Below are 19,272 nucleotides of genomic sequence, written 5' to 3' on the forward strand. Positions count from 1 at the left end.
GTTCAAGAAGTTACGAATCAAATTAAATTATTTTAGTTAAGTTCTTATGTTGGACTCGATTTTATACGATTCGTTTCTTGAAATTTAATATTTTTCTTTTATATTAATCATATATTTTATACTTTTCATTTGAATTCATATTTTATGCAAAAATATCAATAAAAAATTATTATTATGTGTGCGTAATACATATATGTATATATATATAGAAATTTCGCTCTTTTTTTTTTACACTGAATTGAATTTAATTTTTAATTCGATTCGATTCAAATTGAAAATTGATCGGTTCACATTTTTTAGACCATTTGGTTCTTATTAACCAAACCAAACCAAACTGAAATAATTTATTTAGAATATAACAAAATAAAACCGAACTAGATGTCCCTGTATTTATAGCCCGTTTAGAAGTATGGTGAGATAGTTGGACTGTCAAAGCCCAGCTACTAAGGTGTTTGATAGCATTTGTAGTTGGATTTTGACAACTTAGCAAATTTTTTTTCTCAACTTCTACTCCACAACTGTAATTTTTACTCCACAACAACTGTAGATTAAAAGTTACAGTACCTCATTTTCAAACACACACTTAATGCGTTAAAGGTATGGGCAACATGTTATAGAGTACAAACAAAAATATTACCGAGAAATTGAACATGACAAGAACAAAGACAATTTCCCAACTAGGTAGTTACACGAATTGATCAACAGTTTCCTTTTTCTTCGATAATCGTTCCACTTTTTGATTTAAAAGATCATCAATCAAAAGGCCCACGTTGACATAAGAAGAGCCGCCTTTGCTTACGGCTATCTTTGCCAACTCACTGAGTTTACTTGCTCGTTTTCTCATTCCTTCAACCTCTTCGCCACCATTTATCATGAACTGAGACACCACTTTCTCAACTCGGTCTCTCCGAACCAAAACACCAATCTTTTCTTCCTCTCCCCAAGCCAACCCGCTCTCTACGCCAACACCAACTCCGATTTTCCAGTGAGTTAATACAAAATTCCCATTGTAAAATTGCTCAGCAAAGAGTGGCCAAGTTATCATCGGCACGCCTGAGCTCACCGATTCAAGAACTGAGTTCCACCCACAGTGAGTCATGAACCCACCAACTGCTGGGTGGTTCAAAATAAGAACTTGTGGCGCCCAACCTTTTATTATAAGCTCTCTATCTTTAACTCTCTCTTCAAAATCCTTATCCAATAACAAAAACGCATCACTTTTAATAACCCAAATGAAACAAATATTTGAAGATTCGAGGCCCAGAGCAATCTCCAGAAGCTGTGACTCAGCAAACTCATACAAGCTTCCAAAACAAACGTAAAGCACTGAGTTGGATTCCCTGGAGTCAAGCCAAGAAACACAATAGTCTTCATCAACACTACCTCTGTCTCCTCCGTTTCCTCTCGGCTATGTCAATAGCCTTTGTGTTGAAAAGAGAAACAGGTCCGACTGGATACACAACTTTGCCCGTAACCTTCTCATAATGTTTTACATAATCCGGTTCGATCTCAAAGAACGTATTAGCCACAACACCATACGAATTACGCTCAGCTTTGATGAACTTCTCGAAGAACTCTTGCAAATCGGTGTTACCAAAAAACTGGTCTGGCATCTGGGACTGGGTGATGTAAACCGGTCGAGGTAATCCGGGGACCAAGAACGTTTCAGTATCAGAGCTTACGTTCACGTTAGGCTTATGTTGGGCAGCGGCGACGGATAAGGAAAGAGAGAAACAACAAGTTCCACGAAAAACAAGACGTGGGATGCCGTACTTCCGGGCAATCTCGGCCGTCCAAGGGAAGTTCATATCGGATATGATGGCATCGGGTTGACATTGACGGACGAGATCGTCGGCCTGGGGCTGTAACATCATGATTGCTTTGCTGAAGTTGTAGGAGAGGTCTCTGGACGGGATCGCGTCAAGATTTTCACAATTGGGTGGCAAGTTTGCAGCAGTGGAGGGGAAGTTCAGTAGTAGAAGTTTGATGGGATTGTGGTGGTGGTAGTCGTCGCGGTTGATGGTGGACTCAAAGCGAGAAATGTTAAGTGGAGTGGTGAGAATGGTGGCCTTGACGCCGCGTGAGGCGAAGATTCTGGCCATATCGATCTGGTGGCCTGGCGACATGAAAGGAACGAAGAATACATGCAGCTGCTCGTGGTCATGGATTTTCGTTGAAGAGGGTGCCAGTATAAATCTTGAATTAAATAAGACACAAGAAATCATTTTCTGCTTAAGAGCAAGAGTTCAATAAACCGCAGGACCTTTTGTATGGTCGCTGTAGTCGGTAGGAAGGTAGACATGCTAGAAAAATGCTGTAAGGTACGTTCAAATCGAAATGAGTGAGGAGGTCAACTCGGGTGGGTCAGCCGCACACATGTTATTGTTTATTTATTATATAATTAACGTTATATTTGAGAAATATTTTAAAATTAAAAAATAGAATCGCGTTTCAAGCGGCTTTGAAAAAAGAATTTAGTATTATCATTTTTTTTAATTTACACTTGATGAAACTGATAAAAAATATGAATTGATTTTTTTTAAGATGATGCAGCCTTATAAAAAATAAAAAAAAAACTATTAGCCAGCAATACTAATAAAGAAGCAACGTAAGATAAAGAATAAAATGAGAGAATATATTATAGAGTGATTTTATTCATTTCAATTGTGTGTGTACAAAACAAAAAGATAAGCTCTTCTTTTATAGTTACATAATCACTCTATGAAATTAATGAAAAATTATGGATCATAATTTCTTGTGAGATAGTGGAAGTTATAGAGAAGCTAAAAGTTACTAATGGGAGATAGTAGAGAAACTAAGAGATATATATTATCAACATCTATATTTATTTTAATAAATTCATAACATTACCCCTTAAATATTCATTACAAAGAATATGCCTCATTAAAATCTTTACATAATTATTATTGTGTAATAACAATCAAATTAATTATGAAAAGACGAAAAGCCAAATATAAAAGAAAATTTCTCTATTTATTAAATAATAGAGAATATAAAAAGATGAGAAATGGTGATGCCACATCACCTCCTCAAGTCACAGCTTTATATATATATATATATATATATATATTTTCAATATAAAGACCCTTAAAATATATATATTGGCAAGTGAGTGTTAGGCCAACTTGTCGATTGGAATCTTCAATGAAGATGTTTTACACAAACTTTGCATCTAACTAATTTGAAAAAAATGGGATTATGTCAAAACAAAAAGTCAAATTTATTTGAAGACAGCTAAGTTACGCAACTGGCAGTCCGCAGCTATCATTCATTTATTCGTGCTAAGGCTATCATGCACTTGATCAATTGACAGATCGCATGTAATAAATATTTTTAAAAAATATAGACAATCGGATTTGATACCTTATACACTCAGCCGCTAGAAGTTGTCATGGAATACAATTGAGACTTGAGAGTCTGCGGGCAATCGCCAGCGACAGAACGTGGTGGTCCACTTTTTTAGATAATTATTTGTTGAACAGTTCTACTTAGTAATTAGAATTTAATTTCTATTTATTATTTAATTTCTATTTATAATTTGTAAGTTGAGACGCAATTTCAATTTTAACTACAGATACAATTGCAATTACTAGAACTACATCAATATTTTCAATTTCAATATTTTATTATTAATTCTAAATTCAATTAGAAAAAAAATTACAAACTTTAATTTCAATTGTAATTCCAATTACAATACAAATTTAGTAGTAATTCCAATTTCACTTCCAAGTACAATAGTAATTACAATAACAAATGTAATCCTAATTCCATCAACAAATTACAGTTGTTATTATAATAATATTTAATAACAATAAAAAAATTGTAATTGTAACAATAATTTGAATAGCAATTGTAAATTGTAATTACAATTGCAAGTGCAATTACAATTATAATTGTATTCTTACTTGTAAGTAAAACTGCAAATATAGTTGGATTTGTACAAAGAACAATTACAACTTTAATTTTGATTGTAATTCCAGTTACAATTATAGTTATAACTATTATTGTACTATTACAATAGTTGTAACAATTACAGTTACAACTTATAATAAGATCCAGCTACGATGCAACGGGTGCACCATGCCCCTCTTTTTGTTTTTTGTTCTATTACCATTGGATCTAACACAAAAGTAGTTGGACTCTTCAATTCAGCAAGTTTAGCGTCATCTTTAAGCCTCACTCGGCCATCAAAGCTCGACCTATTACCTAATTCTTAGCAGAATTTGCCAATGACTTTGGGGTGAGGGAATCCTGGGATAGCCGAGCAAGGTAAAATCAGTGATAGAAGAAGAAACAAGTATGGAAAATATGTGTTAATGCCTCTTCTAACTCACATGGAAGTGGTGCAGAAGTAATCATCATTAGCTCAGGCAAGGTGAAGTTGTGTTATATAATGAATTTGGATTCAAAGCTTTAAATAACGAAGCTGAATATGAAGTTATCATTGTTGGGTTGAGAATGTGAAAAGCCTTGGGAGCAAAGAGAGACCATATTAAAAGTGATTCTCAGTTGGTGGTTAGTCAAGTCGCTTCAAAGCATCAAGTCAAAAAAGAGAATACAAAGAGGTACCTTGGAAAACCAATGAGTTGATATCTTAGTTCTGTGAAGTTAATGTAGAATGGGTACCAAGAATGGAGAATTGCAAAGCAAATAATTTGGCCAAGATGTCCTTCTTTGGCGCAACTTAATTAGTTGGTTCCATTATGGTAAAATATATACCCACTCCTAGTGTTGTTCGTCTAGGCCGAAAAAGGTTAGAGAAACATCCATGGAGGAGTCTTGGATGGAACCAATCATAGCTCAGAGAAATGAGAGTTGCCTACGAACAAAGACGAAGCGAGAAAGTTGAAGTATAAAGCTGCATGTTACTACCTTATCCAAGAGACTCAATATAGGAGAGGGTTTACCCTCTCATATTTGAAATGCTTGGGAAGTAATCAGGCCGAGTATGTCATGAGAGAGATACATGAGGGGATTTGTGGCAAATCATTATAGAGCATGTCGCTAGCACAAAAAGCCTTTTGTTAGGGATATTATCGGCCTATAATGTGGGAGGATGATAAGAAAATGGTGAGAAGCTGTGTAAAAATGCCAGAGATTTGCTAAGGCACCCTATCTACCCCTTGAGAAATTAACATGTTATCTCTCTAATCTTTTGCTATTTGTAGTGTAGATCTCATTGGCACAAAGCCAACTAGAAGGGGGTAAGCGAAGTATGTCATTGTCACAATATATTACTTTATAAAACAGGCTAAAATAGAACCGTTAACAAGTATCACAAAAAAAAACCACCAAATTCATATGAAAATATCTCATCTATAGGTTTGGCATCCTCAGTGCCATAATTCAATGACAATGGAAAGTAGTTTAACAACAAGAGATTCTGGAGTTTCTGTTCAAGACTTAGGATAGCCAACCATTTTGCTTCACCAGCTCACCTGCAACCAATGGACAAGTGGAGACTATCAACAAGATCATCAAGGGTATCTTAAAAAAGAAGCTGGAGAAAAAGAAAAGAGCATGGCTAGATGAGTTACGCAGTATCTTATAGGCATACCTAACTACCCATAACGTATCTATTAGGGAGACACCATTTTTTTTTTATGTATGGAATCGATGCAAAGATTCCAATAGAAATTGGGATACCCTCCTAGAGGACAACACACTTTGATGAAATAGAGCACACCTCTTTAGTTGCTTCTAATCTCGACCTCATAGTAGAGAAAAAGGCTAGAATATAGTTAAGGACAGTGCCATACCAACACCACATCTTGAGTATGTATGACAAGACGGTGCTCCCTAGATCATTCAAAGGAGATTTAGTTTTATGGAAGGTGACTGAGGACACCAATGTATGCTCTAAAGGTTCATTTGAGAAGAACTGAAAAAGGCCATACTGTGTGGATAAGCCAGTTGGATTTGGAGCCTACAAGCTACTTTACATGGATGGAATGATATTGAAGCACATGTGGAGTGCCACCATGCTGAAGAAATACTATTAACGATCGAACAATGTTTTACTTCATTTTGTTTATTTTATTTGTTTTCTTTAATATTTACGTGTTTTTAATATATAGAAGGCCTAGTGGTCAATTGCACTTTTTAATTCCCTAAGTCTTTAATGACATAATAAGAGATTATGGGATCTCCCCTTCTCATTAGGATAACCAAACCTAAGTCATATAATGATCTATATTGCCATTACCTATGAATATATTTGATTTATAAAACGTGATAATGTGTGCTCTTTGTACTCGTCTTTCAATTATGGAACGTGGATGAATGGTTTGAGATACTATTCAGCTTGAATATAATCACCATTAGTTTAACTTCGCGCCTATTATTGTACAATGTTTATTATGACGCAACATAAGTTCAAAGTAAGCTAAGATTCCTAACCTATCTTGATCATAATGATCTATTCAAGGTCAAAGCTAGCAAAAAGTATACAAATAAATAATAAGCAACTTTTCAAAACGACTTTGAAAATGTGGCTATTTGAAGGAAGAGAAAGAAGGTCACAGAACACCCGAGGGCAGAGTAAGCAATCATACCTTAGCATCATAAGGTTCTTTTAAAGTATGCACATGCCCACACTCTGTGTTCTCTTGCTTATGAAAAGTAAGAGATAAATAGTTTGAAAAAAAATGACAACCACAAGACTTGGATGTCCAAAGTATATAATAAAAAAGGTAAGCGAGTAAACACTCATAATATTACTTACTCTATTAATTCAATTTGAAGTAAATAAAAAAACATAATATTTTGATTCATTTAAGAAAAGGCCAAGAAGGTCCTAAATAGAGCTCAAGAAGAGCAAATAAAATGAATTTATTCACTATGATTATTACGCCGATTGAAAATTTTTATGTTTAATCAAATTGTCCTAATGATACTTTGATTATTGATTATATGTTATGATTTGGCATAATTTCTTAAATATAAACAACAAGCATATTTAAATGAATTGTCATGTATATGATGGAATTAAGTTGCTCAACCTTGAAAGAATAAGTATGTATAAGCTAATCGAGACCTGAGGTGCCCAACGTCACGGAAATATCTTCCAAGTACATTAGAGATACCCGAGAGATTTCTAAGAAACCTACTTAGCTAAATAAGCAAACACAAAACTACAGACAATATAGCCAATCACACACCAAATCAAGAATACCATTATAGCCAAGTATAAAAGAAAAAGGAATTTGCAAGGACAACTTTGAAACAATTAGTTACCTTGGTAAGATAAGGCATAATAGGAAAATAAGAAAAAGAGTTTCGAGTCAGAATCAACAAAGAACAACTAAGTGGAAAGTTGCACAAGAGTGATCTTTTGCAAACAAATTATCTCCATCATCATCGTTTTGAGCAGCAGGATAAGCAGAGGTCGAAGAAGCATGAGGATCAATTGCAGTGGTATCCAACAAGAGTTTTGGTTAGGATAAACTAGTTGACATTTTTGGGTTATCAAATTGGGGCATGCAGGACTCCTACTTGGCCTCGATCGCTACCGAGATAGCAAATTTGTCTACCAATTTCTCCACTTTATGAGGCATATTAGCATTGGATCTATACTTTAAACCTCAATCATTGTGTGAGCAAAGGCACTGTCCGTCATTTCCTTCTGCTAAGATAGAAATTCTCTATACTTAGCCTGCAGCTCCTCAACATTTTTGGTCACCTGAGTTCTGTCCCCGGATAGGTCATTGAGGCCTCATTTCAAGGCTTTATTTTCTTAAGCAAGCTTATCTTTCATGTGACTTATGGCTTTAAAGTTCACTTCTCAGCTTCGCCACATTCGTCTGAGTAATGAAACTGGCACTAAAGTCTTGAAGGTCGTGACTTAGGAAGAATGTTGCCTATAACTAACCAAAATAAAATAAAATAAAAGGGAAGAAGAGCTAGAATTGGAGAAACACTCATATCTTGACAGGCTTTGAGTACTTGGTTATAGTGTTCACTTAAGCCAAACCTATCCGTCTTTGTCGCAACCTTAAGGATAATATTCCCAGTAAAATAATGTATAAATCCAGCCAATTGCGAGACTTTTTCATTTGCCACTAGATTTAATTTCCTTCAACGAAATTCCTATGCAAAGAGAATAAAAACCACAATTTTCTTTTTTAGGTAGTCGGGTATCCTTAAAGCTGCTAAGGGAGGCACTTTGTGGCCTAGTTGTTACTCCAGAAAAGCGAGGAAGTCGAATACCCTTAGTAGGAGTGTACTCAGACCATTAGAGGAAGAGCTACTCATTCGATTAAAATAGGAGTCAAAATCTTAGGTAGATGGGTTCATGTTTGCCAACCATCAAGCACCCAAACAAGAAAAGGTCAGCTAAGTAAACATTGAAATCCCATAAGCAGAAAAAAAAAATGAAGAGTAAGAAACAAAGAAGCTGAAAAAGCAAAACACAGGAGACTAAGAATATACTCGGAACACCCTTTACTCATACATGGCTTATCCTCAGAGGTAGATAGAAGGCTCTCATCGATCAACCCAACTTTTTCCAACCTATCATCACTCAATACATCACTCTTTCTATAATGTCAAAATCCTCTATTAGTAATTGTTTATTTCTCTACCTCTTGAATGAGGCATTTCTTCTTGATCCACTGACATCTATAAGGTCATAAGAAGCCCAAGTAAGAAGAATAGTTAAATAAATAAATCGAGAAAAAAAAACACGTATTGTCTTTATTGAACGAATTTCAAACCTTCACATTCTCACCACCAACTAGGATATCCTACTCCTACTCACCATCAACCACAAATCAACCATGTTTTTACTATTTTTTTAAGGTAGGTCCATTTTCATTAGTTAATGTAGGTGGCCCAAGTGGAAAAGCAGCCATTGCACAAACCTTTGGGCTTCTTTAGCTAATAAGTCCCTCTTAACTCTTGAAGGAAAATATATTTTCAAAACATTTCTGATCATAACACCTATAGGCTAGAAAAAACTCTCCAACTAAATAAGGATAACTAATTTATGCCGAAGCGAAGGTAGCTAATAATCTTTCTTAAAAAGAGTTAGAGGGATAAGCAGAGTCCCAGGTAAAAAAAGTCAATGTGAAATGCTATCTCATATATCTCAGGACGCTTTAATATTTCATTTTTATTGGGTACCCAAAGATGAACTGAAGAGGGAATGTTGTGCTAGGTTTTAATATGTTTAAGATCTCATAGGGGTAATCTTTCTACCCCCTAAAGAGTGAGATTTGTTGGATTTGGAAGAAGAGAGAGAAGGAGATTTGGGGATATAGATTGAGGTTTGTATTTTGGCCTTCCTTTTAGATTGGCTAATAGGGGGTTTGCCTCTGGAGTTAATCCTCCAAGCATGAAAGACAGCACACAACATCTTAGGGCTGCTATAGCTTGTACGAACGTCACAGTAAAATTCTGAATGATGGCTACTACTCTCTAAACCACTCGAGGAAGACTCTTCATCCCTACTAGTCATTGTATAGCGGGCAGCTTCAAATGAAAGGCTTTATCCACTTGAGTCATATGTTAAATTATGCTCTTTTATGCCTATCTTTTTCTTACTTATCCTCCCAAAACCACAAACCTAAAAAGCAAAACCCTCAAAGCAAAACCTACAAATCAACGCTAAAAAAAAAATAAAATTAAAGACTTTTTACAAGATCTGAAACGAAAAACTAGTATAGCAAAGCGTATACACATAAGAGAAAAAGAATAATACAAAGAATACCTAAGATTCTTAAAGAAGTAAGATCCGAGTGCCAAAAACCAGATCTAAAAGTAACTGACAATAGTTGCCAAAAAAAATAAAAGTAAGATCACAAAGGAAACCAAGAAGTGCACGTGGAGAAGAGAAAGAAAGAAACAAAATAGGTAAAGGAGCGAGACATACCTAACAAACACTAGGAAGAAGAATGGAGATCGCTGCGAAAAAGCACAATAATAGAGAAATTTTAGGGATTTCAATGGAGGAAGAAAATTAGTGGAAAAGAAAAGGATAAGGAATTAAAAAAAGGGATTGTACAATCGGATTAGAGGAAAGTCGAAGTTGGCACCTATCCTGTATCAAAAGAAGATAAAGGGGTATCTTGTAGTTAGGGTTATATACGCATATTAGATGCATACCTGACAGTTGAGAAGTGTGATCTATTTTAAAATTTAAAATGGGAGAAAGAAGTGAAACAAAACTAGTTAGTGGTTATCTTACTTCCTTACTTTCCAAAGGGCTTGGCCCTCATAAGGATACGTGTAAAAGAAAAATAGAAAAAAAGAAGAAGAAGACGTGCCAAAAGAATACCCAACTATGCATACCCTAAAGCCCACTACTCACAAAGTAAAGGCAGTTACATCCGACAACGTAAATAAATTAGGGGATAGTTTCCTAAGCAAGGGGACTTGTGTGATTAACTCAAAAAAAAAGGGCAAGTAAGGTACCCCTCCCTAATTAGCCATCAATGAAGAAAGGTTAGATATCACCATGTGTCATTCATAATTATTTTGAGAGTTTTGAATGCCTTAAATACTTTCACCGTAAAGATACTAGAGGAATCTTGTTTGTGGAAGAAATGGAAGACTAATAGGAGAATGCCACATGTCAAAAGTAATTATAATATAAAAGTCACCCAGAGTAGCTTGGCTTATATTGGGTACACTAGAGATTAGAATAGTATATGGATTTCACCATGTTAAGGACAAAAATTTTAGAGAAAATATCCAAAATATCACGACATGAAGTGTCATTATTATAAAAAAGAATATTGAATTCTTAATTGAAAATGAGGAACCAATGAAGAGATTTTTACTAAACAAGAGTGAGTGATGGGCTGCCATGCCTACGAAAGCCAGAGACGGCCTACCAAAATAGTTGGGACCATTTGTCCTTATCTAACACACCAGCAATTGCATTGTAACCTCCGTAGAGACATGCTAGACAACCCAACAAATTTCAACGGGTGTTTTTTATGGACAAAATGTGTAAATGATGAACCAACTTATTCTTCAAGCATGCTTTATAGTCCCAAATGATCATAATGCCAAAGGATAGGAGTATCGTTGTGTAGAGAGAGAAAAGTGCCAATAAAATTGCGCCAAGTGACACGGTGAAAAGAATACCCTAGGGTACTCCATATAAGGACGCTTAAGTTTTCTCTTTCTTACTAAGCAATTCTAAGCAATAAACACACAAAAAAGGATAAGACTCATCTTCTACCTTGAGCAATGCCATTATTGAGAGCTTGCAAGGTTTTCACACTCAAAACAATCCTAAAACTAACTTGAGCATCCAAGTATGGTCGCCAACCACCATGGCTCCAACCCTAACCTCTTTGTCTACATTTTGCAAGTTAAGTAAAGACCTTGGAACCATTTCTCTATAAGTCCAAATTCATTCAATCAACCTCCCTTCTTTGTTCATTCTAAAGCCTCATAGAAGGTCAACGTAGACAACACGCCTCGATCAATTAAGGCACCCCAACCCCCTTCATTTACAAACTTATTGTGTTTAACTGGGTTTCTCTCCTTGCCCAGTATCTAGTTAAAACAACAATGTCAATGGTAATTCCAATTATAATTATGGTTATAATTTTAGTTCAATGACAATTACAACCATTGACTAATTCCAATTTTGATTGTAATTTTATTACAGTTTGCTAAGGGATTACAGTTTTTTAAAATGATCTATATCTTCTATTAATACAAATATCTTATGCTGTTGACCAAATCTAATAGGGCACATTTGTTACATTATTGACGCTGTAAAAAAAAAAAGTAATGATATAGTCACAAACTCTTGTACAAATTTATTTTGTATAAACTGATGTGGCGTTAATTTATTGGTTGAATTAAATATTTCTTAGCCCACATGATTTATTCCTATTATTTTATATTTTTATTCAACCAATGAATTAATGACACATCAGTTTGTATAAGATAAATTTGTACAAGAGTTTGTGGTTGTATCATGGTGTCATAGAATAATCCTTACAATTACAATTATAATTTCAAAGAGGGATTGCAATCAAATCCATTCAATTTAGATTAGATAATATCCATCCAAAATATTCTATATTGAAGTATGAATATTTTAAAAAATTATCCCACTTGATATTTTATGGACATAGATATTATTTATTTATCCAGTACCCACCCTTTACCTAGAATCAAAATTAAAAAAAAAATTCTAATTTACAAAATTAGGACTGGAAAGCAAAACTATTGATAATATTGTTGAAGCAGTCACTGGCACTAATATTTAGGCAGTTATGTAGCCATCACAAGTAAAGGCGGGGTGGGCATTCGGTTCGGTTTTACTAGCAAAAACGGTTTTTACTAGCAAAAACCAAACGGGTCACAAATTGAAGAACCGATTGGTTTATGTTTGGTTCGGATCAAAACCGAACCGAACCGACAAATCGATCGGTTCTTTCAATTAAAGTTAAAAAAATATTTTACACACATAAATAGCTAAACAAAACCTAAACCAAAAATCAATTACACACTCACTCGTCTCTTTCTCACCGCCGGCAGCACACACTCACACCCTCACTCTTTCACACTCTCATCGGCAGCACAATCCATTTCCACCACCGGCAGTCGCTCGTTTCTCTGAACACACACACAACTGGCAGCCCCCACAAGATCCATCCTTTACCCTCCTTCGTCACAAGCCATCGACAATCCCACAAGAATTCTTATTTTCTTCTTATTTCTCTCGCTTTTGTTTTTTTATTTTATTTCTATTATAGATCCATTTCTTTGTTTAAGTGAAATAACAATATTAAATTTTGATTTTTTTCTTTTTGCTTTTTTTTGTATTTGTTTATTTTTTTTGGATTTGGTGTTGCAAATCCGTTCCTTTTGCTGTTTGGACCATTGAAAATGTATAAATTTGATTGGTTGTTGAAATAGAACTCACTGGAAAATGATGATGATTACTTAGGGAGTGATCTGCTCTTCTCCATTGTGATCACAGTAAAATTAATTTTGAGAAATTATAATTTTTTTTTTGGGTCTTTGTTGCAATTGCTGACTTGCCAGATTTTGGTGACATGGCCATGCTTGGTCATTGAATAGATGTTGATTTTGAAGGCCTTATTGGTTATTGCAAATGGTTTCATTTGAGATTTTTGGTGTATTATTATTATGTTAGGAATGAAAAATTTATTATGATTTTTTTGTTATCGTCAATTTCTATTTCTGAATCATGTTTTTCTTTGACTTATGAGTTTTTATTTTGCTAAATTTTATCACGTTCTATAAAATATTGGTATTAAGTGTGCAGTTCAATCAAGGGAGAAACTGTAAAATTGAAACCGAATAGAACCAAATCGGCCCAAACTGAACTGAAGTTTAGAACCGAACCGAACCGAAATAATTCGGTTCGTTTTAAATTTCGGTTCATTTTCGGTTTCAACTCGTTAGAACCGATTGGTTTTGGTTCGGTTCGATTTAGATAAAAAACCGAACCGAACCAAATAGTGCCCAGCCCTAAGTAGAGCCAAGGTGGCTGAACGATGACGAATTTGGCACCACCAATTTCGAAATTATATGATTTATGGAAAAGTACTAATTTCATTGGCCCAAAGTAGACTGTGGTGGTGGAAAGGTCACCCAAAGTAGCAGCAGCAACATATTCCATAGCCTAACGGTGGTGCATTCAGATTCACGGCCACCTTGGTCATACTTGTTGGTTGACAGTGAGTTTGTGGGCATTGTCCTATCGCTACACGTATAAGGAGTTAAGTGCAACTGTTCCTTAGGGTGGAAATTTCTGCAACCATCATTACTCTTTTTTTTAAAAAAAAAAGAAATTAGTACCACTGTATAGATTATAAAACTGAGTCTGATGGCACCTAAATCGTCACGATTTTACCACCTTCATCTTTGTCTGCAATGGGACCAATGTGGCAAAACAATAACATATATAATGTTAATTTATTTTGTTTTATAAAATTAAAATTTAATTTACTTTTAATAGTAATGATTTTAGGAAATATAAATTAAATTTTATAATGTAAAACACATTGTTAATCATGTTGTTAACTTAATAATATTTTGTAAGATTTTTTAATTTTAAAAAATTAATATATACGGATATCTATAGAGATCCACATCCACATCCAGCATCTAAAATTAGATATGGATGGATGTGAAGATTATGGATAATTATAAATTTGCACATATATGGGTAATATTTGTACCAACTAAAATTTGACAATCCTTAATTCAAATTAGAATTAGAATTACAATTGATAACAATTTCATCTCAATTACAATTGCAATGATCATAACAATTGCAATTGTAATTTCAATTACAATTGCAACTCCAATTCAAATTACAAGTTCAATTTCAATTCAAACTACAATTAGAATTGCCGTTACCATTGCAATTATAATTACAATTCCAATTCCAATGGTAATTCTAATTATAACTAAAGTTACAATTTCAATTTAATGACAACTACCACCATTGACTAATTGTACTGACATATGTATGTAGGGATGGCAAATATCCAATTGTGGATTGATATTAACCATCCAAGTACAAATCCTTAATTATCCATGATAGATATATCAATATCCATATCCATCATTTAATGCTGGACATGGATATGGATATGAATATCTATGGATATTTAATTTTTATTACATACAAAGTAATACCAAAAATATGAAATAAAAATAAAAATATGAAATAATTAAACCAATATCAAATACTAATATCAAATAAAATAATAAACATCTCAAATAAAAAAATCAAACTATAAATTCATAAAAAGAAATTATAATACAAAATTACAACTTAATTTCAAACTAAACACAAAAACTTCATTCTTCTAACAAGCCTTGTACAATTTATATAAGCTTTCAATCTCCAGCTTGACTATCATCATTAATCTGCAAATCAAAACAAAGAATTAAACAAGTAAATAATTTGTATTATTTATGACCATGATAATTCATAATTGATCATCAAAATGAGCATCAAGCACATACTAGAAAAAGAAAAAAGAAATACTATTCAAAACATGGTTGTGTCTCCTCTTCATTATCATTATCAGTCACTTTTTCCTTCATTTCTTTTCCATTTATCACCTTATCTTTAGGAATCCCACCTATTTTTTTTTTTCCAAAAAAACACTTAAGAAATATAAAGAAAACAAATATTATCAAAATTAAATAAAGTGTAGAAGTGAGATAAATTTGATACCTTTCAATTGAGCATATCCAATTATGTGTACACATTAAGGCCTCTAATGTACTCGGATGAAGTATACTACGAGGTGAACTTAAAAATCGACCACCTGCACTAAAAGTAGACCTGGAAGCAACTATGGAGACCGAAACAACCAAAAAATCTCTAGCAATCTATGAAAATATAGGATATCCACTTCTATTCACCTTCCACCACATTAAAATATCGAAGTCTCTTATCCTCCTCTTTCAAGTAAGTATTTAACTCCAACATGGCTCGTTTATGAATATGTTGGCTTTTAAATGCATTAAATTTTTGCACATCAAACATGCTTATAACAGCTGAACTAAAACTAGAAACAACACTAGACTCACCAAATGCTTCAACCAAATTCAATCCAAGCATACTCTTTTTTTTTATATTCTGTATATAAGTGAAATGATTATTCTTAGCGACCAAATTAACTCTCTCTTTTTTTTATATATTCAACCAAATTCAAACAACACTATACTTTTTTTTTTCAATCAAACAAACCAAATTAAAAAAAATTAACCAATTAACAAAACCCATTGAGCATAAGAAGTTGATCAATTTCCTCAAAATTCAATACAAAATATGAGCAAAAAAATTTCTAAAAGGTGAGAAACGTTGCTTTATGGACCATGAAACATCTGAAAAGGTCTAAAAAGTGATGGAAACAAACAAATTTATGGGCACATGGGGAGAAGAGAAATTGTTTCCATTTTGGTTGGCTTCAAGTCAAGTTGAACACGTTCTTACAATTGAAAAATTCAAGGTGAGATATTGTGAGAGCTGCTGAGAAAGAAGAGAAGCGAAGAGAGAGAAGAAAAAATAAAAACTAATAATGAAAACCCTACAAGTTAACAGAGCAAATAAATTGAGAAAAACAGGGTAAATATTTACCATTATACATATTTTTTTTCCCCAAAAACGAATGTTGCGAATTTTTTTTTAAAAGAAGCACAGCCTATTATTACTACAGATCAAAGGCGACGAATCAAACAAAATTTGAGGAATGCAAGTGAAGAAAAAGAGGGAGATTTGAGTTATATACATAGAAGTCAAAAGAGAGAGATCTGAGTTGCAGGTTTGCCTCCGCTTGTTCCTTTTCCTTATTGACAGAGAGAAAAGAGAAGAGAAGAGATGAGCGACGAATGATGAGCGGCCAAAGAGCGATGAGCACTAGCGAGTGAAGAGCGGTTGGTGACAATCTGAGGGTTTGCTAAATCAATAATCTATGACATTCGTTTTATTTTTTTCTTTTTAGTTTTACAATATAAGTTTTTTTTACCTTAAAATTGGATAAATGAATTGGACTTTGGATATCCATCAACTATCCATATCCATCCAATATCTAATTGGATAATTTTAAAATTATCCATATCCATATCCAAAAAGATTTTGGATGGATATTATCCATCAAATATTCATATCCATCCCTATATGTAAGTCATGTTAATACTATTTTTATTTTAATACTATCAATGCAATTGAAATAACATTTTATTATATACTTATGGTGTGTATACTTATCAACAATTAGAATATGAATCAAGAAATGAGAATAAATGACGTGTTTACTTGCATAAATGAGAGGGAGAATTGGAATCAAAATGGCAGCCCCCACTTGAAATTGTGAATGATTATTAGGATTCTCATTCCAATGGAGGAGGTTGGAATGGGAATCTCATTCCTTGGAATGATCATATTATTCCACTCAAATTTTAAAATTCTCATTGCCTTTCTTTATATATTTGAAAAATAAAAACAAAAATTCTCATTTTCCACTGTTGTCGTTGCTACTTGCTACCACCGTTGCTATTGCTGCCACCTTCACCTTGGTGGAATAGTAACCCCAACAATGTTAATTTATTTTGTTTTATAAAATATAAATTTATTAAGCTTTTAATAGAAATGATTTTAGAACATATAAATATATTTTATAATGTAAAATACATATTTAGTCATGTTGCCAACTTATTAGTAAAGATTTTAAAAAGGCATGGTGGAAAAATGTTGTAAGCTATGTTCAAACTAAAATGAGTGGGACATCAGAAGTAATACAACTGATTAATGTATGTATGACATGTATATTTGAATTTTATATAACCATCAATTGCATGATGGTTCTTCAAAAAAATGTACACATATCATAATATTATTTGTTTATTTTATGACTCACACGATATCTTTGAGGTATTATAGAATTTCTCAAATGAATGACTGGTGAACTTGCAGCGGGGTTAGTCACTCCATTTTATTAGGGACTATACAAATAATTGTAAGCTAGCAAGATTTTAGAAAAATGAACTTGGATTCAAGATTGAGATGATCCTTTTACTAATTTTTTTATAAAATTTTAATTGATAATTATTAAATAAGAATATAAAATTAATAAAATTTTAATTGCATATTACTATATATATATATATGTGTGTGTGTGTGTGTGTGTGTGTGTGTGTGCGTGTGTGTGTGCGTGCAGTGGCGGACCCAGAAACTAAAATGAGGGGGGGCTTAGTTCAAAATTTTTTATTTAATTTAGATTTTTTTAATGTTCACTTGAATACATTTTAAGTCTTATAAACTCAAATTTTATTATTATTTTTTAAATTCTAAATAATAATAATAATAAATTATATTTTTTAAATACGTGAAAATATCATTTTTCAAAGTAGTTTCTACAAAATATTTTAAAAAATAAAATAATGTGACTAATGAGATTTGAACCAAGGTTTGGAAACCATTAAATAACACTCTAACCATCGAACTACAAGTCTTTTAATATATGAAAAATGTGTTTAAATGTTTTTATCTAATTTTTTCAGAAGGGGCTTGGGTTGCATTTAAAAGAAAACTTAATAGTACATGGGGGCTGAAGCTCCTCCTGGGCCTTAATTGGGTCTGCCCATGTGTGTGTATGGCAAAAAATTATGGATGATTGAGTATAACTCAACAATCTAAATTTAAAAATTATTTCAAGCTCACTTGTTGATTGGAATCTTCAATAAAGATATTTTAGACAAGCTTTGTATCTAACTGGTTTGCAGCAAAAAAAAAAAAAAAAAAGGATTATGTCGAAAACTCAGAAATTTTTATTTTGTGTATTTGAAGGTAGCGACGCCCAAGTTACCCAACTCTGTAACTAACTGCCGGCAGCTATTATTGGTTGAAATCCAACTGATAGAAATTAATGGAAGCATGAAAAATCAGTGCTGGAAAATCTCTCTCTCTCTCTCTCTCTCTCTCTCTCTCTCTCTCTCTCTATATATATATATATATATATATATAAAGTTGGGATTAGAAGAGCTGATGTGCCATCACCATTTCTCATCTTTATATATTTTCTATTATCTAAAATATCTAAAATATTAGTGGATATTCTTTGTACATGTTTCTTCCTCTTTCTATTTAAATCCAACAATATGTAACCATTAATAATAATTAATTATAAGTCTTTTAAAATATTTATTTATTTTATTATGCTAGCAATTAAACTTTAGTGGCTTAAAATACATCAATTAAGTGGTTTGACTAGGTTTGCTCCCCAGTTCGAGTCGCAGGGAAGTCGCATTTGTTAGGAGAGCTTGTGCTTCCCGGTTCAAGCGGGGACTTCTAATCTGAGTTGTGGTACGGGCTTAAAGGTGCCTCTCACAGTTGGGGCCCTCCCCAGAATACCTTGTGGTTAAGACCAAAAAAAAAAAAAAAGAAGAGAGGTTCATTTATCTTCCTTCAACAATGCCACTAGAGCTTAATTTTAATGTCATAATCTCATATTTAATTATACAATCTTTTGTTGAGTGTTTTTTAACTTCTTCAAATTTTATTATGCTAGTTTCATAAAAAGACAAAATCCCAAGTTCCCAACACACCCACGTGAATCTACCATCGTTATTTATCCCTTCATACTTTGTAAGTCATCATTGAGCACCCATTTCATTGCCCAAAAAGTTAAAAAAAAAAAAAATTCAGCCGTTTGGATATTTGACCAAGAAAGAAAAATTAAATTAACTAATTATAATAATTTTTTCAATGTATAAAGACAAACATACTCGCGATGA

General features: G+C 33.2%; 1 protein-coding gene across 1 annotated transcript; it reads right to left on the reverse strand.

Annotated features, from left to right (window-relative positions):
• Window positions 1–685: 685 nt before the first annotated feature.
• On the reverse strand, window positions 686–2,102 carry LOC18038024 (scopoletin glucosyltransferase). The gene is made up of 2 exons (XM_006428663.2): window positions 1,384–2,102; window positions 686–1,340 (listed from the first exon to the last, which is right to left on the reverse strand). The coding sequence occupies exons 1-2, from the start codon at window positions 2,100–2,102 to the stop codon at window positions 686–688; spliced, it is 1,374 nt and encodes a 457-aa protein (XP_006428726.2).
• Window positions 2,103–19,272: the final 17,170 nt, after the last annotated feature.

The sequence above is a fragment of the Citrus clementina genome, unplaced genomic scaffold, assembly GCF_000493195.1.
Source record: "Citrus clementina cultivar Clemenules unplaced genomic scaffold, Citrus_clementina_v1.0 scaffold_6, whole genome shotgun sequence".
NCBI classification, from domain to species: Eukaryota; Viridiplantae; Streptophyta; class Magnoliopsida; order Sapindales; family Rutaceae; genus Citrus; species Citrus x clementina.